Raw genomic sequence first — 26071 nt, forward strand, 5'->3', positions numbered from 1 at the left:
ACCCGCTGAGATTTTCCAGCATTTTCTCTTTTGGTTTCAGATCCCAGCATCCGCAGCAATTTGCTTGTATCCAGGAAAGATGGCGGCAGTTTAAGGAGCGGTTTGTCCGATCGACCCTTTTCCATTCATTTTCGAAGCCATGCTTTCGTAATAGCAAATCGTGGCAATAAGGCCGGAGGAATGTTAAAAAGGGAAACGCAAACAAACAAAAAAATAAGATAAAACAGGAAGGAGAAGTCATTAATAAAAGCCAAGCGCTCAGCCACGCTGTGGCTGTTCTTCGAGAAATCGTAAAACTGATGCGGAAACTCCTCCCGCCAACTCCAGGCAACCAAAAAAAGCTATGACATTCCCCGCCCCCCCTCCCTTCTGTCGAGAAGACGGGGAGTCCTTTCCTTTTTTGCTAACTTTTTTGTAAAAAAAAAAGTCAACTGTTGCAGCATATGTTTTCAAGTCTAGTTAACATTGGTGTGAGTTCCACATATAAGTGGTCCAGCTTTAAGTGGAAATCAAATGCCCTTGTTAATTTACTACTGAGACAGATATTCTAACACTGAAAGAATACATCTCCAATTATAAATGTTAAAATATCAACATTCTTATCCATGTCCTTAGCTGCCCACGTTTTTCCAAAGATGATTTCAAGTTACATCAGCTTCTTTACATGGTGCAGGATTTGTCCGAGGAGCCCTGGACAGTGGGAGGAGGCCCCACGCTGGGGTTGGTCTTGGGAAGAACCACGGGCTTGGGTCTCAGGGCGGGCGGCTTGAGCTGCAGGCCCATCCGCGGCGACAGCACGGGCTTGAAGGTGCTCATGGGGTCACTGGAGGAGCTGGTGCTCCGTCGGATGGAAGGGTCGACGCTCTTCAGCACCACCGAGTGGTGGGGGCTCCTCGCCTCCGAGGGGCCGAAGGGGGAGGCCGGCGAGCTCTTCTTCTGCTCCAGGGTGTCCAGGACCACGTCGGGGGCGTGCTTCGCCGTGCTCTGGCGCTCCAGCTCCCGCAACTCGTTCAATGCGCTGTTCATCGTCTCTTCAATGTCCTGCCAGGAAAGCAAAGAGAAAGAGTTCTTCCTGTTAAAACTTTTTGAGAATAGCGTTGGCTTTTTTTTTGATAAAATGAAAGATTCATTTACCATGCTGGGCCATCTGAAAGGTTGCAAAGATTTGGTCACAGACATCTAAATGGCAACTGGGCCCATTTTTTGATGTCTGTGAATATAGCCCTCTGGATCATTCTTCAACAACAACTTGCATTTATATAATTTAACGTAGTACGGTGTTTCACAGGAATGTTATTTTAAAAATTGACATGAATAGCGGAGGAAAGCTGCCCAAAAACTTAATTCATGAGGTAGGGATTCTCCTTAATGGACAAGAGAAGGGTTTAGGGAGAGAATTCCAAAGCGTCGGACCTTGGCAGCAGAAAGCCTGTCCTACAGTGGGAAATGTTTTAAAATGGGGATGCTCAGCGGACCAGAATAGGAGCGCCAGAGATCACTAGGTTGTCACCGGGACTTGATGGTTTGAGTTATAAGGAAAGGCTGGATAGACTGGGACTTTTTTCCCTGGAGTGTAGGAGGCTGAGGGTTGATCTTATAGAGGTCTATAAAATAAAATAAAATAATGATCTTATAGAAGTTTATAAAATAATGATCAGCTAGATAGTCAACATCTTTTCCCAAAGGGCAGGGAGCTGAAACTAGAGGGCATAGGTTTAAGGTGAGAGGGGAGAGATACAAAAGGGTCCGGAGGGGCAATTCTTTCACACAGAGGGTGGTGAGTGTCTGGAACGAGCTGCCAGAGGCAGTAGTAGAGGCGGGTACAATTTGGTCTTTTAGAAAGCATTTAGGCAGTTACATGGGTAAGATGGGTATAGAGGGATATGGGCCAAATGCGGGCAATTGGGGCTAGCTTAGTGGTTAAAAAACAAGGGTGGCTTGGGCTGAAGGGCCTGTTTCCATGCTGTAGACCTCTATGACTCTATCTAAGCCACAACCATGCCTTGTCCTCCTCAATACTAGGATAAAGATAAAATCCATATTGGAAAGGTCTGGAAATTGCAATCTGAGATTTCTCTATTCTCGAGAGAAAGTAAAATTCCGACCACGCCAAGACACATCTGGCGTGAGGGAATGCCGACAGCGAAAGTCACAGACGTTTGAGTTTCCGAATGGAAAATGGTGGTTTTTACGTCAACTACAAATTCGCACCAACAAAATTAAAGCATCAGTGCACATTCCACAACTTAGGGGAAGGGACCAAAAGGGTTCTGTCTTCCAAATAGCACAGTTTTCGTACAGGTGTCCATATCATTAAGTGTCCATACCAAAACTGGTGCAGGATATACACAACAATCATTAGATAATCAGCATGGGAAATAAGATCCAAAGAGCACAAGAGATAGTGTTAGAATGTAACCAGCGACAACTTTGTATTGGATGTAATGTGACCAATGGGAACAAGATGTAAGGGTCAGCTGACCCAATAAACCATGGGACCAATTACAGAGTGATGTAATAGTCAGCTGACCAGCTGATTCACTATAAATAAGGAAGTATGTAGAATTGTGGAGAGCTTGGAGTGGCCCAGGGCGAGGCCCCAAGTTTGGAGTAATGATGTTTCTTTATTAAACCCTTTCTTTGATTTATAAGTTGGAGTTAAGTTTTGTTGTATTTTCATTAGCTGCATTTTGAAGAGTTCCTTCTGAAGAACCAGAGGGCTGAGAGGTTGAAATAGGAGCTGGAGGAGACCATTCAGCTCCTTGAGGCTGCTCCTCCATTCACTAAGATCATGGCTGATCATTGACATCGACACCACTTCCTTCCCCTATGCCCATATTCCTTGCTTCCCCTGGGTCCCAAAACTCCATCCATTTCGATTTTGAATATACTGGTACTCAACAAATGAGCCTCCAGAGCTCACCGGAGGGGGCAAGTTCCAAAGGTTCACGACCCTGTGAAGTGAAGACATTTCTCCTCTCCTCAGTCCAAAATGTCCGACCCCTTATCTTGAGGCCGTGACCCCGCCCCTCCCTGGAAACTTTCCAGTCAGGGAAACAAGGCCTGTGACAGGAGCCTTTGCCCAGGAATATTATACATTTCCATGACAACCTGCATTCTTCAAAATTGGTGGTGGACACCCCCACCCCACCCCCCCCCTTCCTAAAGGATAAAATTGAGGCCTGTGATATTCTGAAATGAAAGCCAGGATCAAACAATATCCCTAATAGCTTCCTGGTAGATAACTAAAGTCCCTTTGAATAAACATATTTAGGTCGACTTTCCATTTACAGCGCTTATGTGTTTGCTTTTTGGCCAAGTGTCTGAAATAAGATCCAAAAGAATAGCAAACATTAATACACATTTCAAGGCGGACATAATTATTTGGACTTCCTCTTGTCAAACTGGTTTCTGAAAGCTGTAATGATTTTCAAAGATATTTCCTTCCCAATCCTGAAATCGCCCTCCACACATTCCATCCCAGCTAACACAGAATAACACACCAACACATTCCATCCTAGCGAACACACCAACATTCAGCCTCATAAGGTTCACCAGATTGATTCCGGGGATGAAAGGGTTGACGTATGAGGAGATTAAACATTTGGGCTTGTACTCGCTGGAGTTTAAAGTTTATTTATTAGTCACAAGTAGGCTTACATTCTGCAATTAAGTTAGTGTGAAAATTCCCTAGTCGCCCACACTCCGGCGCCTGTTCGGGTACACTGAGGGAGAATTTAGCACGGCCAAAGCACCCAACCAGCATGTCTATTGGACTGTGGGAGGAAAGCGGAGCACCCGGAGGAAACCCACGCAGACACGGGGAGAATGTGCAAACTCCACACAGACAGTGAGCCAAGCCGGGAATCAAAGCTGAGTCCCTGGCGCTGTGAGGCAGCAGTGCTAACCATTGTGCCACCGTGCTGCCCGTGCAAGGTTGAGAAGGATGAGAGGGGATCTGATGGAGGTATATAAAATTTTAAAAGTGATTGATAAAGTAAATGTAGACCAAATGTTTCCTCTTGTGGGGCAATCTAGAACAAGCGGTCACAGGTATAGGTTGAGAGGCGGCAGATTTAAAACTGAGATGAGGAGGAACTATTTCTCGCAGAGGGTGGTGAATTTGTGGAACTCGCTGCCCCATAGCGCGGTGGAGTCTGAATCATTGAATGGTTTCAGGAAGGAGATAGATACATTTCTGATAGGAAACGGGATATGGGGAACAGGTGGGGAGGTGGGTTTGAGACCAGGGAGAGATCAACCATGATCTGATTGAATGGTGGAGCAGGCTCAAAGGGTTGAATTTGCCCACTTCTGCTTCTAATTCCGACGTTCTTATAATATGAACCCCTTCATTTCAGAGACTTCTGTAATAGGCAGCGTACATTCACTGCTGTTCCTAATTACACACCCCTGTGAGTTGGAAGACCCGAGGAGTGTTTTTATTTTTGCATGTCGTATTAAAGGTTGTGGCTGACGCTCTGCGGAGTTGAAAGGATTCTTGATTAATTATCTAACGTTACATCAACTTTTGCACTTTGCCTCATCCCACCTGTTCCTAATTTAAAGTATACATGGTCTGATTTTTTGTTTTGTGCCGTTAGAATGGAACCACAAAATCCCTACAGTGCAGAAAGAGGCCATTCGGCCCATCGAGTCTGCACCGACTCTCCGATAGAGCATCTTACCCAGGCCCACCCCTATCCCCATAAACCCACGCATTTAGCCAATTAACTTAACTTACACATCTTTGGATACTAAGGGGCAATTTAGCATGGCCAATCCACCTAATCCGCACATCTTTGAACGCGATGGGACAATTTATTATGGCCAGTCACCTAACCTGCACATCTTGGGACACTAAGGGGCAATTTAGCATGGTCAATCCACCTAACCTGCACACCTTTGGACACTAAGGGACAATTTAGCATGGCCAATCCACCTAACCTGCACATCTTTGGTCACTGAGGGGCAATTTAGCACAGCTGATCCACTTAATCCACACATCTTTGGGCACCAAGGGGCAATTTAGCATGGCCAGTCACCTAACCTGCACATCTTGGGACACTAAGGGGCAATTTAGCATGACCAATCCACCTAACCTGCACATCTTTGGACGCTATAGGACAATTTGGTATGGCCAATCACCTAACCTGCACATCTTTGGACACTATGGAACCAGTATGTTCTATGAACCAACACGGTAAAGGTTAAAACATATGAGCAGATGAGTAAAATATCAATGCCTTGCACAGACCTGGGCGATCGTTTCAGGGTCTAGAGGTTTATGCTCAGTGAAGCTGGTGTATTGCCCGGAGGACGTAGACCTTCTGATTGGTGGACTCTCAATCTTTTTGAGTGCCTCGTGACGGCTGAGGTTGGAAAGGCTGCCAAGGCCACCCCGGCGACGCCGCTCCGGGCTGTCGACCGGTACGCCGCGATTCTGGAGGAACAGGCGGGAGCTGATGTGGGGGGGCGTGACCAAGGGGCCACCGTCCCCCGAGCTACTTACTAAGCCATGGGCCGGGCGCACTGCGCAGTGCCCATCGCTGACTCTCAATGGGCGTCGAGCCGTTGGCGGTTCCGGCCTCCTCTTCTGTCTAAGCAACAAAAAAACAAAAGGCAGGCCATTTTACACAGTTTGCACAAACGGGGCTCGATATCATGGCCGGAATTCTCCGGCCGTTCACACGGGCGGGATTCTCCAGTCCTGCTGGCATCGGACCCCCGATGGGAGTGACGTCAATGGGAATTCCCATTGACAGCGGCGAGACTGGAGAATCCTACCACTAACAAACAATGCGCCACCTCCTGCTGGCAGGAAACACGCGGCTGGGAGTCCGAATAATCTCGCCCTTTAATCCTAATTTAGGTATACTTCAGGTTTACAAATCCACTCTGGCCTGTAATAAATGGAAGTGATAGCCACACCCTGCCAGAGCTTCAGTGCCACATTTGCCTTTAGAACATCAAAACAATTCACTTGACCTCGAAGGACATGGCGTATCCTGAGGATGTGGAAGGCGCTATCTCAATGCTCGTTCTATTTTAAAAGAATCTGAACATGCTCAAGAAAAGGACGCTATGGGATAATTGGCACTATGAAAAAAATGTCATACCGAAAAGGATTAATTACAGGGCAATTTGTTTTTTTTTGAGTAATTGTTGAGGGACAACCAACTCATTCTCTGCTCTGGAGAACATTCACTGAAGTGCCAGCAGAGTGTGGCTGTTACTTCCCGTGCATTTGTAATCCTGAGATATTTAAACATATGCCAGAGTGAGGCGATGGCCTATCACCAGGAATTATCACTAGGCTATTAATCCAGAGACTCAGCTCATGTCCTGGGGACCCGGGTTCAAATCCCACCAGGGCAGATGGTGGAATTTGAATTCAATAAAAAATATCTGGAATTAAGAAGCTACAGATGTCGAAAGATGTGCGGGTTAGGTTGATTGGCCATGCTAAAATTGACCCTAGTGTCAGGGGATTGGCAGGGTAAATATGTGGAGTTACTGCAATGGAGCCTGGGTGGGATTGTGGTTGGTGCAGAATCGATGGGCCGAACGGCCTCTTTCTGCACTGTAGGGATTCTATGATGACCATGAAACCATTGTCGATTGTCGGAAAAACCAATCTGGTTCACTAATGTCTGTTAGGGAAGGAAATCTGCCGTCCTTACCCGGTCTGGCCTACGTGTGACTCCAGATCTACAGCAATGTGGTTGACTTTCAACTGCCCTCCAAGGGCAACTAGGGATGGGCAATAAATGCTGGCCCAGCCAGCGACACCCATGTCCCACGAATGAAAACAAAATCAAGATTATAATATCCTGACTGAACCAGATGGGTTTTTACAACAATCGACAATGTTTCATGGTCACCTTTAGACTTTTAATTCCAGATTTTATTGAATTCAAATTCCATCACCTGCTGTGGTGGGATTCAAAGCCCAGTCTCTGGATTAGTGTTCCAGTGACAATACAACTCCTCCACTGCCTCCCATTACCCAATGCTGTCAGCCATTGGCCAGAATGTTAACTCTGTTTCTCTCTCCACAGATGCCATCAGACCTGCGGAGTATTTCCAGCACTTTGTCTGTTTTTAATTTCAGATTCCCGGCATCGGGAGTGTTTCGCTTCCGTATCAATGACATCCGAATAATTCGCTGGCGCAGGAGCTGACCTTGCGGCGTAAACATCTGGAATCCGATCTGTCGGCGAGCTGGTGTCATTTTTGGAGGACAACTTATCTTCGGCAGTTGGTCCACTACTGGTCTCGCTGTCAGCTTTCTGGCTCAGTGCGTCAGAGAAGGTGTCATCCCTGAGAGAAAAACAAGCGCAAACGAGCTTCAACTTTCGGGAGATGATACAAGAACAGTCCTCCAACTTGGTGAAGGGGCAGCGCTCCGAAAGCTCGTGATTCCAAATAAATCTGTTGGACCTTAACCTGGTGTTGTGAGACTTCTTACTGTGCCATCAGAGTTTTGAATGGGCCTACCTTGCATTAAGTTGATTTTTCTCTACACCCTAGCTATGACTGCAACACTACATTCTGCACTCTCTCCTTTCCTTCTCTATGAACGGTATGCTTTGTCTGTATAGCGCGCAAGAAACAATACTTTTCACTGTGTACTAATACATCTGACAATAATAAATCAAAACAAATCAAATCGGGCGGCATGGACAAGTTGGGCCGAAGGGCCTGTTTCCATGCTGTAAACCTCTATGGCTCTATAAAACAAGTCAGAGCCAAGCTTCTCCAGCATAGGATGATTGGTTGCCAGTTAGCCATTGTTGGGGGAAGGAGAGAAGCTTCACTTACGTGTCCTGCACCACGATGTATTGATGGGGGACTAGCCCATCAAGCCCGTTATGTCTCCCTTCCCACCAGTCCTCGGAGGCTCTGTGGTACAGGAGTAACGAAGCCCCTTTCTTAAACGACAACTCTCGAGCTGACCGCCCAGCGTAATCGAACTTGGCGATTGCTTCAATGGGCTCGCCTTCTGAAACAGAGCAGAATATGATGCCTCCGTTACAGCAGAGGTTGAATCACGCTACTACACCCAATCCTCTTCCCCAAAGCTAGGGGAGTTAAGGCATACGGGACACTTGCTTTTATCAGTCATGACGTACGTTGAGTTTCAGTTTATTTATTAGTATCACAAGTAGGCTTACATTAACACTGCAATGACATTACTGTGAAAATCCCCTGGTCCATAAGATATAGGAGCAGAATTCGGCCCATCGAGTCTACTCTGCCATTCGATCATGGCTGATATGCTCCTCATCCCCATTTTCCTGCTTTCTCTCCATAACCCTTCAACCCATTACCAATTTAAAATCTGTCTAACTCCTCCTTAAATTTATCCACTGTCCCAGCATCCACCGCACTTTGGGGTAGGGAATTCCACAGATTCACAACCCTTTGGGAGAAGTAGTTTCTCCTCAACTCTAATTTAAATTTGCTGCCCCTTATCCTAAGACTATGACCTCTCGTCCTAGAACGCTCCACAAGAGGAAACATCTGCTCCACGTCTACTTTATCCATACCTTTTATCATCTTGTATACCTCAATTTGATCTCCCCTCATTCTTCTAAATTCCAGAGAGTATCGGCCTAAACTGTTCAATCTCTCTTCATACGACAAACCCCTCATCTCCGGAATCAATCTAGTCACCACACTCTGGCGCCTGTTCGGGTACACTGAGGGAGAATTTAGCACAGTCAATGCACCCTAACCAGCACATCTTTCGGACTGTGGGAGGAAACTGAAGCACCCGGAGGAAACCCACACAGATACGGGGAGAACGTGCAGACTCCACACAGACAGTGACCCGAGGCCGGAATTGAACCCGGGTCCCTAGTGTTGTGAGGCAGCTGCGCTAACCACCGTGCCACCATGCCTTATAAGAGCAAGGAGGTAATGTTGGAGTTGTATAGAGCATTGGTGAGGCCACAGTTGGAGTACTGTGTGCAGTTCTGGTCACCTAATTATAGGAAGGATGTGTTGCACTGGTGGGGGTACGGAGGAGATTCACCAGAGTGTTGCCTGGGATGGAGCATTTGAGCTATAAGGAGAGACTGGATAGGCTTGGATTCACAAGGGGTGGGCTTCACTGGGTGGGCCATTTGACTCCACATCCCTAATTGTCCTTGAGAAGGTGATGATGAGCTTCCTTCTGAGCCGCTGCAGTCCATTCACTCACAGCACTATTAGGGAGGGAGTTCCAGGATTTTGACCCAGTGGCAGTGAAGGAACGGCTGATATATATCCGGGTCAGGGTGGTGTATGGCTTGCAGGGGCACTTGCAGGTGGTTGTGTACTTATACGTTGGCTGCATGGTGGTTAGCATTGCTGCCTCACAGTGCCAGGGACCCGGGTTCGATTCCCGGCTTGGGTCACTGCCTGTGTGGAATTTGCACGTTCTCCCCGTGTCTGTGTGGGTTTCCTCCGGTTTCCTCACACACTCCAAAGATGTGCAGGTTAGGTGGATTTGCCATGCTAAATTCGCCCTCAGTGTCCCAAGATGTGTAGGTTAGGGGGATTAGCAGGGTAAATACATGGGGTTACAGAGATAGGGTGAGGGGTGGGCTTGGGTAAGATGCTCTGTTGGAGGGTCAGTGCAAACTCAATGGGCCAAATGGCATCCTTCTGCACTTTAGGAATTCTATCTGCTGCCCCTGTGTTTCTACATAGAACATAGAACAGTACAGCACAGAACAGGCCCTTCGGCCCATGATGTTGTGCCGAGCTTTGTCTGAAACCCAGATCAAGCTATTTCCTCCCTATCATCCCGAAGTACTCCATGTGCCTATCCAATAGCTACTTAAATGTTCCTAAAGTTTCTGACTCCACTATCCCTGCAGGCAGTCCATTCCACACCCCAACCACTCTCTGAGTAAAAAACCTACCTCGAACATCCTTCCTATATCTCCCACCATGAACCCTATAGTTATGCCCCCTAGTTACCGCTCCATTCACCTGAGGAAATAGTCTTTGAACGTTCACTCTATCTATCCCCCTCATCATCTTATAAACCTCTATCAAGTCTCCTCTCAACCTCCTCTGCTCCAAAGAGAAAAGCCCAAGTTCCCTCAACCTTTCCTCATAAGACCTACTGTCCAAACCAGGCAGCATCCTGGTAAATCTCCTTTGCACTCTTTCCAGTGTCTCCACATCCTTCTTATAGTGAGGTGACCAGAACTGCACGCAATATTCCAAATGTGGTCTCACCAAGGTCCTATACAGTTGCAGCATAACCCCACGGCTCTTAAACTCCAACCCCCTGTGAATGAACGCCAACACACTATAGGCCTTCTTCACGGCTCTATCCACTTGAGTGGCCACCTTCTAGGTGGTAGAGATTGTGGGTTTGGAAGGTAGTGTTGAAGGAGCCTTGGTCAGCTGCTGCAGTGCGTCAGTGATGAAGAGAGTGGGTGTTTAAGGTGGTGGATGGGGTGCCAATTAAACAAGCTGCTTTGTCCTGGATGGTGTTGAGCTTGTTAAGTGTTGTTGGAGCTGCACACATTCAGGCAAGTGGAGAGTATTCCATCACACTCCAACTTGTGCCTTGTAGATGGTGGACAGTCATGATGAGAGTTACTCGCTGTGGAATCTCCAGCCTCTGACCTGCTCTTGTCCAGTTGAGTTTCTGGTCGATGGTAATTGCCAGGACGTTGATAGTGGGGTATCAGCGATGGTGCAACCATTGAACGTCAATTTCTCTTCTGAGCTACAGCCCCATTGACCTCCTGTCCTCATCAGAGTAACTACATGAGTGAATATTTCACCAGGGAATCAGGATCAGGAAAAATCCAGGTGACCCTCTTCCACCACCTCCCTCGCCGAGTTAGCCTGGTTTGGATCTCTTACTAGGTCTCAGTAGCACGGTGGCACAGTGGTTAGCACTCCTGCCTCACCAGGGATCCGGGTTCGATTCCTGGCTTGAGTCACTGTCTGTGCGGAGTTTGCACGTTCACCCCGTGTCTGCGTGGGTTTCCCCCGGGTGCTCCGGTTTCCTCCCACAGTCCAAAAGACGTGCTGGTTAGGTGCATTGGCCGTGCTAAATTCTGCCTCAGTGTACCCGAACAGGCACTGGAATGTAGCAACTAGAGGATTTTCACAGTAACTTCACTGCAGTGTTAATGTAAGCTTGCTTGTGACTAATAAAATAAACTTTAAACTTTAAAACAATTATACACCGAGACACTAGGGGGACACAGCAACATTGTTACTCACACACTAGCAAGTATTAAAATGTTCCAAAAAATAGTTAAAAGTCAAAAAGCAACTGACATCTGTTGATAGTCTATTATGTCTCATTCCCCAACATCAGGTGATGCCCATACCTCACATCACTGCCTCAACAAATGGCAGCTCGGGAGACACTGCAGAGGAGCAAGAGAAAAGTGTGGGTCAGGAAATAGGGCGGGGGAAGAGAAAGAGAGAGGGAAAAGAGAGGGAAGGAGGGAAAAGAGAGAGGGGGGGAAGAGAAAGGGGGAGGAGAGAGGGAAAAGAGGGAAAGAGAGGGAGGTGAGAAAAAAAGAGGGCGGAAGAGAGAAAACAGAGAGAGACAGAGAGAAAAAAGAGAGAAGGAGGGAAAAGAGAGAGGAGGGAAAAGAGAGAGGGGGGAAAAGGGAGAGGGAAGAGAGAGGGAAAAGAGGGAGGGAGGGAATAGAGGGAAAAAAGGGAAAGAAGGAAGAGAGAGAGAGGGAAAAGGGATAGTGAGAGGGAAAAGAGGGAGAGAGGGAAAGAGGGAGAGAGAGAGGGAAGAGAAAGAGAGGGAGGGAAGAGAAAGAGAGGGAGGGAAGAGAAAGAGGAAGGGAAGAGAAAGAGAGGGAAAAGAGAGAGGGGGGAAAAGGGAGAGGGAAGAGAGAGGGAAAAGAGGGAGGGAGGGAATAGAGGGAAAAAAGGGAAAGAAGGAAGAGAGAGAGAGAGGGAAAAGGGATAGTGAGAGGGAAAAGAGGGAGAGAGGGAAAAGAGCGAGAGAGAGGGGGAAGAGAAAGAGAGGGAGGGAAGAGAAAGAGAGGGAAAAGAGAGAGACAGAAAGGAAAATGAGTGAGAGAGAGGAAAAGAGGGAGAGGGAGAAGAAAAGGGAGGGAGGAAAAGAGAGGGGGAGTGGGAGAGGGAAAAGAGCACTAGGTGAGAGGGTGGAGTAGGGTGGGTAGGAGGGAAAGAAGAGCGATGGAGTGAGGAGAGAAAGGTAGAGAGGAGAAGAGAATGAAAGATGGGAAGGGAAGAAAGTCAGGGCAGAATGAAGAGGGGAGGAAAGAGAGGGAATGATAAAGGAGGAAAAGGAAAAGGAATGAGATTGAGGGAGCGATGAAATAGGTGGAGAGAAGAGAGGGAAAGAGGAGAGAAAAATAGAAATAGGAGAGGGGAGTAAGAGGGGGAAGGAGTATCTTTGCTTATTGGTTTCCCTAGCGACTCTCAGACAAAATGGGTTATGCTTAGCCCCGGAATGGCATCTCTGATGTACATCGGTAACCAATCCAACTTTACTGGATGCCATCAACGCAGGTGTTAATCGCACTAAATATCCTGCTGAACAGGATACTGAAGCTTCCAAATCACTGACCTGAATTAAGACAGATCCAAAATGACCCACTGTTGGTCAGGATCGCAGAGAACCCTCGGAATGGTAACCCTAGGAACCCTACCCCTAACCCTAGCACTTCTTAAGGGTTGGACGTGAGCCGAAAGAAAAGTGCAGAGCACAAAGGAAAGGAGACATGTCCTATCTCTGGAGTGATGTCCATGGGTGTGGGTCAGGAAAAAGGGTGGGAAAGAGAAAGAGAGAGAGAAGGGGAAGAGAGAGAGAAGGGGAAGAGAGAGGGAAAAGAGAGGGAAAGAGAGGGAGGGTGAGAAAAAGAGGGAGGAAGAGGGAAATGAAAGAGGAAGAGGGAAAAGAGAGAGAGAGGGAAAAGGGAGAGAGGGAATAGAGGGAAAAAAGGGAAAGAGGGAAAAAAGGGAAAGAGGGAAGAGAGTGAGGGGGGGAAAAGAGGGATAGAGAACGCACGACCTTCGAACTCCGAGGTGAGCGTGCCACCAACTGAGTCACGTCTGATGTTGCCAATGGATACAGGATCTGGCCCCGCTAACGCACTACAGCACTCTCACATCCCCGCAGTCAGGTCAAAACCTGATGACAAATCTGTCAAGAGAGTTGAGGAGACAGCGATGGGCTTTGCTGTGATCCCTGGGGGGCACTGTGACTGCTCATGGAAAAACACTGAGGTTGCGACCTGGTCCGAGTTTTGGAAGCAATCCCACTGCCATCCTGTGACAGGATCAGCAGTGCCAGTCTTCAGATCCAGGGCAACGTCAAGTCTAATTAGTGCCACACTAAAGGATTAGACAACAAACGCTCCCCAATGCTCCTAATAGACTTCGAGTGGCAGCTCAGCCGACAGGGGCAGGTTGTGTTTGGAGAAGCATCAGACATCCACAATCAAAAGTACCAGAAAATGCTATTGCTGCTCAACATACAATGTTCCAACAGAGGTCATTTTCCAAACCGTCAGCTCACGGGTCTTCAAACGACAAAAAGTGCGGTGGTCTGAATCAAATCAGATCAGACAGGAGAATGGGTCCAAAATGATGAAGGGCTATGATGCAGGAAATAAGGGGGAACAGCTTCCACCAGCAGGAAGATTTCGCGACCACAGATTGGAGATAATTGGCAAACGGAACAGGGGGGAAAATGAGGAGAAGGTTACAGGAGATTGTGATTGGGAGTGAATTGCCTGGTAGAAACAGATTGAATCATAACTTTCAGAAGGGAAGGGGTTAAAGGTTTGAGAAGGGAAGGTGGAGGGTAAAGGGGAATGGAACGTGCAGGTGACTGGGACTCATTGGATAGCTTTTTCAAAGAGCTAGCACGGGTGTGATGGGCCGCATGGCCTCTCTCCATGTGCTGCATCTTTCTGTTTGTATCAGTCCTTTGCCCACTTGTGACTTGGTCGTCGGGGGGGGGTTAATGCCATACCGACCTGCCTATTTTCTCCGTGTTTGTGCTGCCAACTAGCTCCAGCCTTCACGGGCACTGCTTCCGAAACCAGAGCCTTGCCGCTGGCCGGATCGAATGGATTCGCCATGGGGAAACCCGCCACGGTGAGGCCGGGAAGTCCCACTGATGGAGTCCCATAAGCTGGTATTGCTGGTGCTTGGTGTTCTCCCGATTCGTTTTGTGTGTATGGTGCACACACTTGGGCAGGAATCGGACGTCAATTTCTCAGTGCCGCCTGTCACAATGCAACCATCTTAAATCATCCATGTACGATGGAGAATGCTGTGTTTTGGCTGCAGGTTGGGGGGGGGGACACCGGGACACATGGGTGCTGGAGACAGCGTCTTTCGGGGCTTCTGACTGCTCGAGAAGCACATGTCAAGAGTGGGTGCCGCTGGGATAGAGTCAACGAGGGGATTTAGGGTGATGGTTAAGGCGCTGGATTAGCAAGGCAGAGGGTCACGAGTCCCAATCTTCCCACATGGAACTTAATTCAATGAATCTTGGAATTAACATCATAGAATCCCTACAGTGCAGACGGAGGCCATTCAGCCCATTGCGTCTGCACCGACTCTCCAAAAGGGCATCATACCCAGTCCCACACCCTCGCCCTTTCCATGTAACGCCATGCATTTACCATGGCTAATCCATCTAACCCACACAACCTGGGTCACAAGGGGCATGGCCAATCCACTCAATCTGCACATCTTTGGAGTGTGGGAGGAAGCCGGAGCACCCGGAGGAAACCCACGCAGACACAGGGAGAATGTGCAGACTCCATACAGACTGTCACCCCAAGGCTGGAATTGTACCCTGGTGCTATGAGGCAGCAGTGCTAACCTCTGTGCCACCATCCTTAAACATCTGTCACACTGTGGGTGTGGTGTGTATAATCTTCATAGAATCCTCATAGAATCATAGAATTCCTACAGCACAGAAGGCGGCCATTTAAGTCTGTACCTATCACAATCCCACCACAATCCCACCCAGGCCCTATTGCCATAACCCCGCACATTTATCCTGCTAATCCCCCTGACACTAAGGGGCAATTTAGCACGGCCAATCCACCTAACCCGCACATCTTTGGACCGTGGGAGGGAACCGGAGCACCCGGAGGAAACCCACACAGACACGGGGAGAACACAATCTTGAAGATGCACTCCAACAATTGGCCAAGGCTTCTTCAACAGCATCACCCAAACTCCCAAGGACAAAGGCAGCAGTTGCAGCAACTCCAACCCCGAATTCTGAACCAGAAACTGTGAAGGAAAGCTTCACCGGCACTGGGTCCAATTCCTGGAGCTCCCGACCTGTGGGTGGATGGACACCACGCTGACTGCAGTGTTTCAGGAAGGTGGCTCGCCACCCACCTTCTCAAGGACAAGTCGGAGTGGACAATAAGGGTCGGCCTTGCCAGGAACACCCATATCCCAGGAATGAAAAAAAAAATTGTCAGCTTAGCACCAGAGAAAAATCATAGAAATCATAGAAACCCTACAGTGCAGAAGGAGGCCATTCGGCCCATCGAGTCTGCACCGACCACAATCCCACCCAGGCCCTACCCCCACATATTTTACCCGCTAATCCCTCTAACCTATGCATCTCAGGACTCTAAGGGGCAATTTTTAACCTGGCCAATCAACCTAACCCGCACATCTTTGGACTGTGGGAGGAAACCGGAGCACCCGGAGGAAACCCACGCAGACACGAGGAGAATGTGCAAACTCCACACAGACAGTGACCTGAGCCGGGAATCGAACCCAGGTCCCTGGAGCTGTGAAGCAGCAGTGCTAACCACTGTGCTACCGTGCCGCGAAGAAAGGTTTTTCCCAATACAAAGTGCAGCGACCTCAGGAAGAAGAGGTTCCTTTGGATTCCTGGTTCCCTTGCTTTGTGTTGTTCTTTTTGACAAAACACACTAAATTAAATTAGACAAACTGAGGGACAAAGCAAGAAGGGCAGCCGCTGAAAGGGGGACAAAAACAAAGCATAAAGGGAACGTAAAACATCAAACCAAAAGGTGATTAAAAGGGTCAATATCGCACTCCACTCCCTGCGGTGCCCAATGAGTATGGAAGGACTCAATGGTGCCTGTGGGAGTCTGTTGTAGACTAATTGATGGAGGCTGATTACTATAATCAGGCCAGAACCCCATTACTGTAACTACCAGGGTGGTGATAAGGACAGTCGACGGCCTTTTTGCCTCCAGCAATTCCGATGTTCAAAGTGCCTTTAGAACAGAAACAAAGTGGCAGTTTTGCTGTAACTCGTCCTGCTTGTGCTGCAATAAGTCAATGCAAGTTCAGCAGATGATGAGCAGTGAACTCTGGGCCATTAATGCGGGAGTGCTTTTCCAATTTGGCACGAGTCCCATCAGATGGGATCAGGCCAATTCATCACTGCCGCTGGTCAGCAGAATGACTTTAGCAGATGTCACTTCAATCAATACGGTTTTCAATTCCGCCCGGTGCCTTTGTATCGCTACTCTGAGAGGGATCAATGAAAGGACAGATCACCCATCTCAATTATTTCACATACAATTCTGCTGAATTCCTCTCTCTGGGTCCTTGGTGGTGTAACAGATACTCCATCAACCAGCCCGCAAACCTCCTCTCACCCCCAAGTTCCTGAACAAAAGGATTTATCTGAGGACATTAGAATCTGTCTGTGACAGAATCTCTCTAATAGTAACAGGAACCTGTCCACCCCACCATTTTCTTGTTGGTAACTCTGGGCTTCGAAACTGCCAACTGCAGAGGAGGCAACTGCATTTTGGAAATGTGTCTGGTCCACGTAGACTGCAAACAACAGCGTTCGAACAAGATGTGAGCTAATCATCTCCAAATCACTGCCGCCTCACAGCGTCAGGGACTCGTGTTCAATCCTGGCCTCGGGTGACTATGTGGAGTTTGCATGTTCTCCTCGTGTCTGCATGGGTTTCCTCCGGGTGCTCCAGTTTCCTCCCATGGTCCAAAAGATGTGCAGGCTAAGTGGATTGGCCATGCTAAATTGCCACTTAGTGTCCAAAGATGTGTAGGTTAGCTGGATTGGCCATGCTAAATTGCCCCTTAGTGTCCAAAGATGTGCAGGTTAGGTGGATTGGCCATGCTAAATTGCCCCTTAGTGTCCAAAGATGTGCAGGTTAGGTGGATTGGCCATTCTAAATTGCTGCTTAGTGTCCCAAGATGCGCAAGTTAGGTAGATTGGCCATGCTAAATTGCCCCTTAGTTTTTTTTTATTCATTCATGGGACATGGGGCGTCGCTGGCTGGCCAGCATTTATTGCCCATCCCTAGTTGCCCTTGAGAAGGTGGTGGTGAGCCGCCTTCTTGAATCTCTGCAGTCCACGTGCTGTGGGTTGACCCACAATGCCGTTAGGGAGGGAATTCCAGGATTTTGACCCAGCGACTGCGAAGGAACGGCGATATATTTCCAAGTCAGGACAGTAAGTGGCTTGGAGGGGAACTTGCAGGTGGAGGTGTTCCCATGTATCTGCTGCCCTTGTCCTTCTAGATGGAAGTGGTCGTGGGTTTGGAAGGTACTGCCTAAGGATCTTTGGTGAATTGCTGCAGTGCATCTTGTAGATAGTACACACTGCTGCTACTGAGCGTCGGTGAGGGAGGGAGTGGACGTTTGTAGATGTGGTGCCTTAGTGTCTCAAGATGTGATGTGTAGGCTAGGGGGATTAGCGGGGTAAATACATGTGGTTTTGGGGATAGGGCCAGGGTAGGGTTAGGAGTTAGGTTAGGACTCTCTGTTGGAGAGTCAGTGCAGATTCAATGGGCTGAATGGCCTCCTTCTGCACCGTATGATTCTGTCATTCTATGAAACAAATGGTGACTGTATTTGAAAAGTTATCTCTTTATCCTGAAATGTTTAGGTGTCTGGAGAGTGTGATAGGAACATGTATAAGGGCAAAACTGTCCTTTGTTGTGGGTTGAATGTCAGTCTACGCCACTCGCTGCTGTCCTGTTGGAATCAAGGTCAATCATTTGGGTCACTCCAGCTTCACTCACTACTGCAGCATCCAATGATGCGGTCCTGAATGTGGCCCCTGATAATGGCAGGAAACCATCATAAATTGGCTGTTTACATTCCATCCAATGTACATTTCCTGCACTCGAACTGCCTCGATCTGCCGTACCCAGGCCTCGGGGCTCATCCGAGAGAGTCTGAGCCATTTACAATCAGAGGCCGCTAATTTCCACCACACTAAACTCTGCCTAAACGGGGATTCGATTTCTTTTCCTGCCTGATTTACATTCCTCCATAGTTTGAGGATAAGGGGTAAACCTTTAACAACTGGGGTGAGGAGAAATTTCTGCACCCAGAGGGTGGCGAATGTGTGGAATTCACTCCCACAGAAAATAGCTGAGGTCAAAACACTGTGATTTCAAGAAGGAATTAGATACAGCTCTTGGGGCTGAAAGGATCAGGGGATATTTGGGGGAAATAGGGAATCAGAATATGGAATTCAGTGATCAGCTGTGATCAAAATGAATGGATGCAGGAAAGGATGTCCCGAGGCATGGTACATTGGGGAAACCATGCAGACGCTACGACAACGGATGAATGAACACCGCTCGACAATCACCAGGCAAGACTGTTCTCTTCCTGTGGGGGAGCACTTCAGCAGTCACAGGCATTCAGCCTTGGATCTTCAGGTAAGCGTTCTCCAAGGCGGCCTTCACGACACACGACAGCGCAGAGTCGCTGAGCAGAAACTGATAGCCAAGTTCCGCACACATGAGGACGGCCTAAACCGGGATGTTGGATTTATGTCACATTATCAGTAACCCCCACAGCTTGCCTCCTGGGCTTGCAGAATCTCACTAGCTGTTCTGTCTGGAGACAATACACATCTCTTTAACCTGTGTTTAATGTTCCCTCCACCCACATTGTCTGTACCTTTAAGACCTGGCTGGCTGTAGGATTGTAAGAAGTTTAACAACACCAGGTTAAAGTCCAACAGGTTTATTTGGTAGCAAAAGCCACACAAGCTTTCGGAGCTCTAAGCCCCTTCTTCAGGTGAGTGGGAATTCTGTTCACAAACAGAGCATATATTCCCACTCACCTGAAGAAGGGGCTTAGAGCTCCGAAAGCTTGTGTGGCTTTTGCTACCAAATAAACCTGTTGGACTTTAACCTGGTGTTGTTAAACTTCTTACTGTGTTTACCCCAGTCCAACGCCGGCATCTCCACATCATGGCTGTAGGATTCGCATTCAAGTCAGTATTCTGTAACTTGATTTTGTCTGTTTGCACTGTTTGAGAGCACATTTCCACTCCATCTGACGAAGGAGCAGTGCTCCGAAAGCTTATGGTATTTGCTACCAAATAAACCTGTTGGACTTTAACCTGGTGTTGTGAGACTTCTTACTGTGATCAAAATGAATGGCAGAGCAGGCTCGAAGGGCTGAATGGCCTACTCCTGCTTCTATATTTCTCCACTACCCCCGCCCATGCCCACGTCAAACACAGACTCGCACTTTGCTCCCAAGCACCTCAAATCAAAACGTGGCCTTCCTTTCGCTGTTCAGCGTCGTCAACAACAACTTGCATTTACGTAGCGCCCATCTTGCAGGAGCGTTAGGAAGTGAGATCAGACACCCAGCCGCATCAGGCGATATGTGGTCATGTGGCCTTGGTCAAACAGTAAGGTTTTAAGGAAGCCTCAAAGGAAGGCCGCGAGGTGGAGAGTTGGAGAGGTTTAGGGAGAGAATCTCAGAATTTACGGCCTTGGAAGCCAAAGGTGCTTCAGTTAATGGTGGAGAGGTTGAAATCGGGAATGCACAAAATGCTGGAATTGGAGGAGTGCAGATATCTCGGAAGGTTGTGGGACTGGGGGACGGTTAGAGAGAGATAGGGAAAGGGCAAGGCCATGGAGGGATATGAAATCTAGCCCACGATTTTCATTTTTTTATAAATTCCCACTTTGGACATGGAGTTTCATAAGAACTAGGAGCAGGAGTAGGCCATCTGCTCCTTAGAATCTTAGAATCTTAGAAACCCTCCAGCACAGAAAGAGGCCATTCGGCCCATCGAGTCTGCACCGACCACAATCCCACCCGGGCCCTACCCCCACATCCCTACATACTTACCAACTAATCCCTCGAACCTACGCATCCCGGGACACTAAGGGATTTTAGCATGGCCAATCAACCTAACCCGCACATCTTTGGACTGTGGGAGGAAACCGGAGCACCCGGAGGAAACCCACGCAGACACGAGGAGAATGTGCAAACTCCACACAGACAGTGACCCAAGCCGGGAATCGAACCCAGGTCCCTGGAGCTGTGAAGCAGCGGTGCTAACCACTGCCATTCAATAAGATCATGGCTGATCTTTCCATGGACTCAGCTCCACTTACCCGCCCGCTCGCCATAATCCTTAATTGCTTTACTTTTAAAAATTCATTCATGGGACATGGGCGTCACTGGCTGGCCAGCATTTATTGCCCATCCCTAGTTGCCTGAGGGCAGTTGAGAGTCAATCACATTGCTGTGGCTCTGGAGTCACATGTAGGCCAGACCGGGTAAGGACGGCAGATTTCCTTCCCTAAAGGACATTAGTGAACCAGATGGGTTTTTCCGACAATCGACAATGGAGTTTGCACATTCTCCCCGTGTCTGCGTGGGTTTCCTCCGGGTGCTCCGGTTTCCTCCCACAGTCCGAAAGACGTGCTGGTTAGGTGCGTTGGCTGTGCTAAATTCTCCCTCGGTGTACGAACATCAGTAGATTCTTAATTCCAGATATTGTTTCCAATCAAATTCAAATTCCACCATCTGCCGTGGCGGGATTGGAACCCGGGTCCCCAGAACATTAGCTGAGCTTCTGGATTAATAGTCTAGCGATAATACCACTAGGCCATCGCCTTTACTGTTGAAAAATGTATCTACCTTTACCTTAAAAACATTCAACGAGGCAGCCTCAACTACTTCACTGGGCCAGGGAATTCCACAGATTCACAACCCTTTGGGTGAAGAGGTTCCTCCTCAACTCAGTCCTAAATCTGCTCCCCCTTATTTTGAGGCCATGCCCCCTAGTTCTAGTTTCACCTGCCAGTGGAAACAACTTCCCTGCTTCTATCTTATTCCCCATAATATTATATGTCTCTATGTCTCCCTTCATTCTTCTGAATTCCAATGAGTATAGTCCCAGTCTACTCAGTCCCTCCTGGGAGTTTCGTCCCCCAAGAATGTAGGTTGGGAAGTCTGGCTTGGCGCTTAAGGGCACTGCCCCCCCACCCCCCGACCCTCGCAATAGGACTTTTCTGTGCATCAATTTCAATGTTAGGAATCTGTCCCGCACTATTCAAAGAAAACCATGTCCCTTTCTTTATCGAACCCAAATTCATGTTACACACAAAACTAGGGAAAAGTGTCCATTAAAATTTGGCTCCCCAGGTGTTTCCAAAAGTAGGTTTGCTCGGCAGGAACGTACCATCTTCGCTGGTGTGCGCCTCTGTGCCAGCGTCGAGATCAACATCCTCCAGTGTGCCATGTTCACTGTAGGGACTGTCGCTGTTGGACAGAGTGGGGAAAACAAAACACAGGTTACTTGTGTAGACAGCCGCACAATGCTGGAGGCAGAGTGGTCCTGATTATACAACCCAGTTACCTCAATCATTTTCATTCGATGTCTAATTTGAAGTTTATTTATTAGTGTCACAAGTAGGCGTACATTAACACTGAAATGAGGTTACTGTGAAAATTCTCCTCGTCGCCACACTCCGGCGCCTGTTCGGGTACACCGAGGGAGAATTTAGCACGGCCAATGCACCTAACCAGCACGTCTTTCGGACTGTGGGAGGAAACCGGAGCACCCGGAGGAAACCCACGCAGACACGGGGAGAATGTGCAAACTCCACACAGACAGTCACCCAAGCCGGGAATCGAACCCGTGGCCCTGGCGCTGTCAGGCAGCAGTGCTAACCACTGTGCCAACCCTCACGTGAGGAGATGTTAAGACAGATTAGGCAAAGAGGTAAGGAGCATCGTAAAGGAGAGTAAGAGGTTCAAGGATGGAATCCCAAAAGGATGGGTACAGAGGAAAGGGGGCCTTGCCAAGGGGCATAACCTTCAGATTAGGATCGGGCCGTTCAGTGCTCATGCCAGAAAGCATTTGCTCACTCAAAGGGGACTGGAAACCTGGAACTCATTCCCCTCCCCCACCAACACACACTTTACACACACCTCCCCCCACCCCCCCGCGACACTTTCTCCACCTGTTTCCAAACTGAAGAGAATTTGTTTGGCAAACGGTGCATTTCAATCTCGCCACTGCCTTCCCCGGGCCACTGCTTATCTCTGTCACCTCCTCCAGACCCACAATCTTCTCTGATCCTCCGACTCTGGCCTCTTGTACATCCCGTCATTCTCTTTTCCCACCCTCACCTTCAGCTGCCCCGCCCCTTCTCCCTGCGACTTATATTCTCCAATAACTTACATTGACATTTTAAAAATTTATTTGTGGGATGTGCCACTGGCTGGGCCTGCATTCATTACCCAACCTTAATTGCCCTCAAGTCAGACTAAAGGGATGTTAGTAAACTAGATACATTTTTATGACAATCGACAATGGTTTCATGGTCATTAGGCTTTTAAGTCCAGACTTTTATTGAATTCACATTTCACCATCTGCTGTGGTGGGATTCGAACCCGGGTTCCCGGAGCATTACCCTGGGTCTTTGGGTTACCAACCCAGTGAAACACCACTATAACACCACCTCCTCCCATAACACCTTTATCTAATAAAACATCCCAAGCCTTAATCAGTGCTGGGACTTTTGTTATTTGTAATATATATAAATGACTTGGAAGAAAACGTAGCTGGAAGAGAGACTGGGAAAGGATTGGGGGAGAGACTGGGAAAGGATTGGGGGAGAGACTGGGAAAGGATTGGGGGAGAGAGACTGGGAAAGGATTGGGGGAGAGAGACTGGGAAAGGATTGGGGGAGAGAGACTGGGAAAGGATTGGGGGAGAGAGACTGGGAAAGGATTGGGGGAGAGACTGGGAAAGGATTGGGGGAGAGAGACTGGGAAAGGATTGGGGGAGAGAGACTGGGAAAGGATTGGGGGAGAGAGACTGGGAAAGGATTGGGGGAGAGAGACTGGGAAAGGATTGGGGGGGAAAAGGCTGGGAAAGGATTGGGGGAGAGAGACTGGGAAAGGATTGGGGGAGAGAGACTGGGAAAGGATTGGGGGAGAGAGACTGGGAAAGGATTGGGGGAGAGAGACTGGGAAAGGATTGGGGGAGAGAGACTGGGAAAGGATTGGGGGAGAGAGACTGGGAAAGGATTGGGGGGGAAAAGGCTGGGAAAGGATTGGGGGAGAGAGACTGGGAAAGGATTGGGGGGGAAAAGGCTGGGAAAGGATTGGGGGAGAGAGACTGGGAAAGGATTGGGGGAGAGAGACTGGGAAAGGATTGGGGGAGAGAGACTGGGAAAGGATTGGGGGAGAGACTGGGAAAAGATTGGGGGAGAGACTGGGAAAAGATTGGGGGAGAGACTGGGAAAGGATTGGGGGAGAGAGGCTGGGAAAGGATTGTGGGGAAGACACTGGGAAAGGATTGGGGGGAAGAGAGACTGGGAAAGGATTGGAGGAGTTGGGCGGTGATTTTAGCTTACCAATAGTCATCGCCAGCCATACACTTTTCATACACGGGTCCTTCCAGGTCTTTAGAATCGGGGAAGATCAACTCATTGTGGATGATGATGGTTTTAATCAGCTCGTTGACATGGGCTTGGCACGAGACCTGATCCTGCGAATCGGGGACAGGCATCAGTGTTGGGCCGAAGCAGATGGCCAGATTGTAAGGATCCATCATGTTCTCATCGTTGTATTGAGAGAGGCTGCCAAGAGACACAAGACAATCAGCGAGAGATCGGGCACGGACTCGGGAGATTGGCTGGAGTTACTGGAACAGACAAGCACAGTTACTGGAGCGTAGCTAAAGCTTACGTAACCGGAATCCATCCAAATGTTATGAAGCAGTCCCAAATTCACAAAGTCTATTCGACTCGGTTCAAAGGATATTCTACTTTCCCCATTCCTGCCCAAACCCTCCGATATTCCCGTGTTCTTTCTTATTCGAGGAAGGCCCTCGACAAAATGAAGGTACAAAATCGTCGTGAAGCAAACTGCTTCTCAGAGACTCTCCCAGGCAGCTTCAAAACGTTGGCAAGACAACTCCTCCAGCAGGGGGAGTCGCAAAGGGAGGGCACTCCACCAGGGGAGTGGCGAAGGGGGCCCTCCGCCTGGGGGAGCAGTGAAGGGGGTCCTCCATTAGGGGGAGCAGTGAAGGGGGTCCTTCATTAGGGGGAGCAATAAAGGGGGTCCTCCACCAAGGGGAGCAGCGAAGGGGACCTTCACCAGGGGGAGCAGTGAAGCGGGTCCTCCACCAGGGGGAGCAGTGAAGCGGGTCCTCCACCAAGGGGAGCAGTGAAGAGGGGGTCCTCCACCAAGGGGAGCAGCGAAGAGGGGGTCCTCCACCAGGGGAAGTCGCGAAGGGGGTGTCCTCCACCAGGGGGAGTCGCGAGCGGGTGGATCCTCTATTACGGGGTGCCATGGAGAGGGGGGTGCCCTCCACCAGGAGGCGTCACGGGGGTGGGGAGGGGAGACCTCCACCAGGGGGAGTTCTGGGGAGGGGGGGGTGGCCCTCTGCCAGGGAGTGGGGGAATCCATGAGGGTGGGCCTCCATCAATGGGAGCCATGAAGCGGGAGGGTGAGGGGGGTGGGGGGCTACTGCTGGGGCGGGGGGGGGGGGAGTTACAGATGTCACAAATCCTCAGCCAATCCCAGGCACATTTGTGTGCAGGTCAGTGGACAGTTTAAATGACCTTTGCACCTTAACCTGGTGGGGTTCATGTTCTCACGGTGGGTGCTCCATATTTTCCACATGAACGGATTGATTCCAAACCTCCCATGATTCCAATATCCACTGCGTTAAGGGTAAGAGTGGGTGTCGCTCCTCTGTCTCTCTCACACACAGGTAAAGGCATTTCTAAACATTGGTTAAATATGACGTGACAAAACAAAAAAACAAGGCGCCATACCTTCGAGGCAAACGCAAGGCAATTGGAAAGATTGGCGTGCCATCTGGGGATTGGGTGAGAGGGAGCAGCTGCTTGTTACAGCGCTGTGTGTGCGTGAAGCTTCCAGTTTGCTGTAATATTGTGAAGCTCAAAATAAGTAGAACCAAACACCGACAGCTTCAGAAAACCCTCGCTGTGCAACAGCAGTAGGATATCGGCCGCAAATTCCCCATTTTCATTGGGCAGGTCAAGCGAATGGAGACAGAGAGAGGTTCTCGAGGTTTGTTTTGTTTTCATAGATTCTCTACAGTACAGAAGGAGGCCATTCGACCCAACAAGTCTGTACCGACCACAATCCCACCCAGGCCCTATTCCCGTCACCCCACATATTTACCCTGCTAATCCCCCTGATACCAAGGGGCAATTTATCATGGCCAATCGACCTAACCCACACATCTTCTGTGGGAAGTTAATCTTTCTCTACATCCTAGCTATGACTGTAACACTACATTCTGCACTCTCTCCTTTCCTTCTCCCCTGTGTACTCTATGAACGGTATGTTTTGTCTGTATAGCGCACAAGAAACAATACTTTTCACTGTATACTGATACATGTGACAATAATAAATCAAAATCAAATCAAATCAAATAATAGAATCATAGAATCCCTGTTGTGCAGAAGCAGGCCATTTGGCCCATGAAGTCTGCACCAACTCTCCAACGGTTCTCATCTTACCCAGACCCTACCCCCGTAACCCTGGGTATTTACCTGGCTAATCCTCCTCACCTACACATCTTGGGACACTAAGACACAATTTAGCATGGCCAAACAACCTAATCCGCCCATCTTTGGAAACCGGAGCACCTGGAGGAAACCCACGCAGACACGGGGAGAATGTGTAAACTCCATACAGACAGTCACCTAAGGCTGGAATCGAACCCGTGCCCCTGGTCCTGTGAGGCAGCAGTGCTAACCACTGTGCCACCGTGCCGCCCTAAAAATAGGAAGACAGATTGTCATCTGAATGA

The 26071-nt window shown here is 48.8% G+C and overlaps 1 protein-coding gene across 1 annotated transcript in view; it reads right to left on the reverse strand.

Moving 5' to 3' along the window:
* Positions 1 to 387: 387 nt before the first annotated feature.
* LOC144488550 (SLIT-ROBO Rho GTPase-activating protein 1-like) overlaps positions 388 to 26071 on the reverse strand; it is a 45659-nt gene continuing 19975 nt past the window's right edge. Inside the window, exons 6-11 of the mRNA XM_078206610.1 lie at positions 23637 to 23861; positions 21452 to 21531; positions 7825 to 8005; positions 7186 to 7323; positions 5258 to 5600; positions 388 to 1041 (exon numbers count right to left, since the gene is read on the reverse strand). Of these exons, the coding sequence (XP_078062736.1) occupies positions 661 to 1041; positions 5258 to 5600; positions 7186 to 7323; positions 7825 to 8005; positions 21452 to 21531; positions 23637 to 23861 (1348 nt within the window). The 3' untranslated portion in view covers positions 388 to 660. The remainder of the gene's footprint in view (positions 1042 to 5257; positions 5601 to 7185; positions 7324 to 7824; positions 8006 to 21451; positions 21532 to 23636; positions 23862 to 26071) is intronic.

This window comes from Mustelus asterias, unplaced genomic scaffold, assembly GCF_964213995.1.
Source record: "Mustelus asterias unplaced genomic scaffold, sMusAst1.hap1.1 HAP1_SCAFFOLD_1654, whole genome shotgun sequence".
In the NCBI taxonomy this organism is placed as follows: domain Eukaryota; kingdom Metazoa; phylum Chordata; class Chondrichthyes; order Carcharhiniformes; family Triakidae; genus Mustelus; species Mustelus asterias.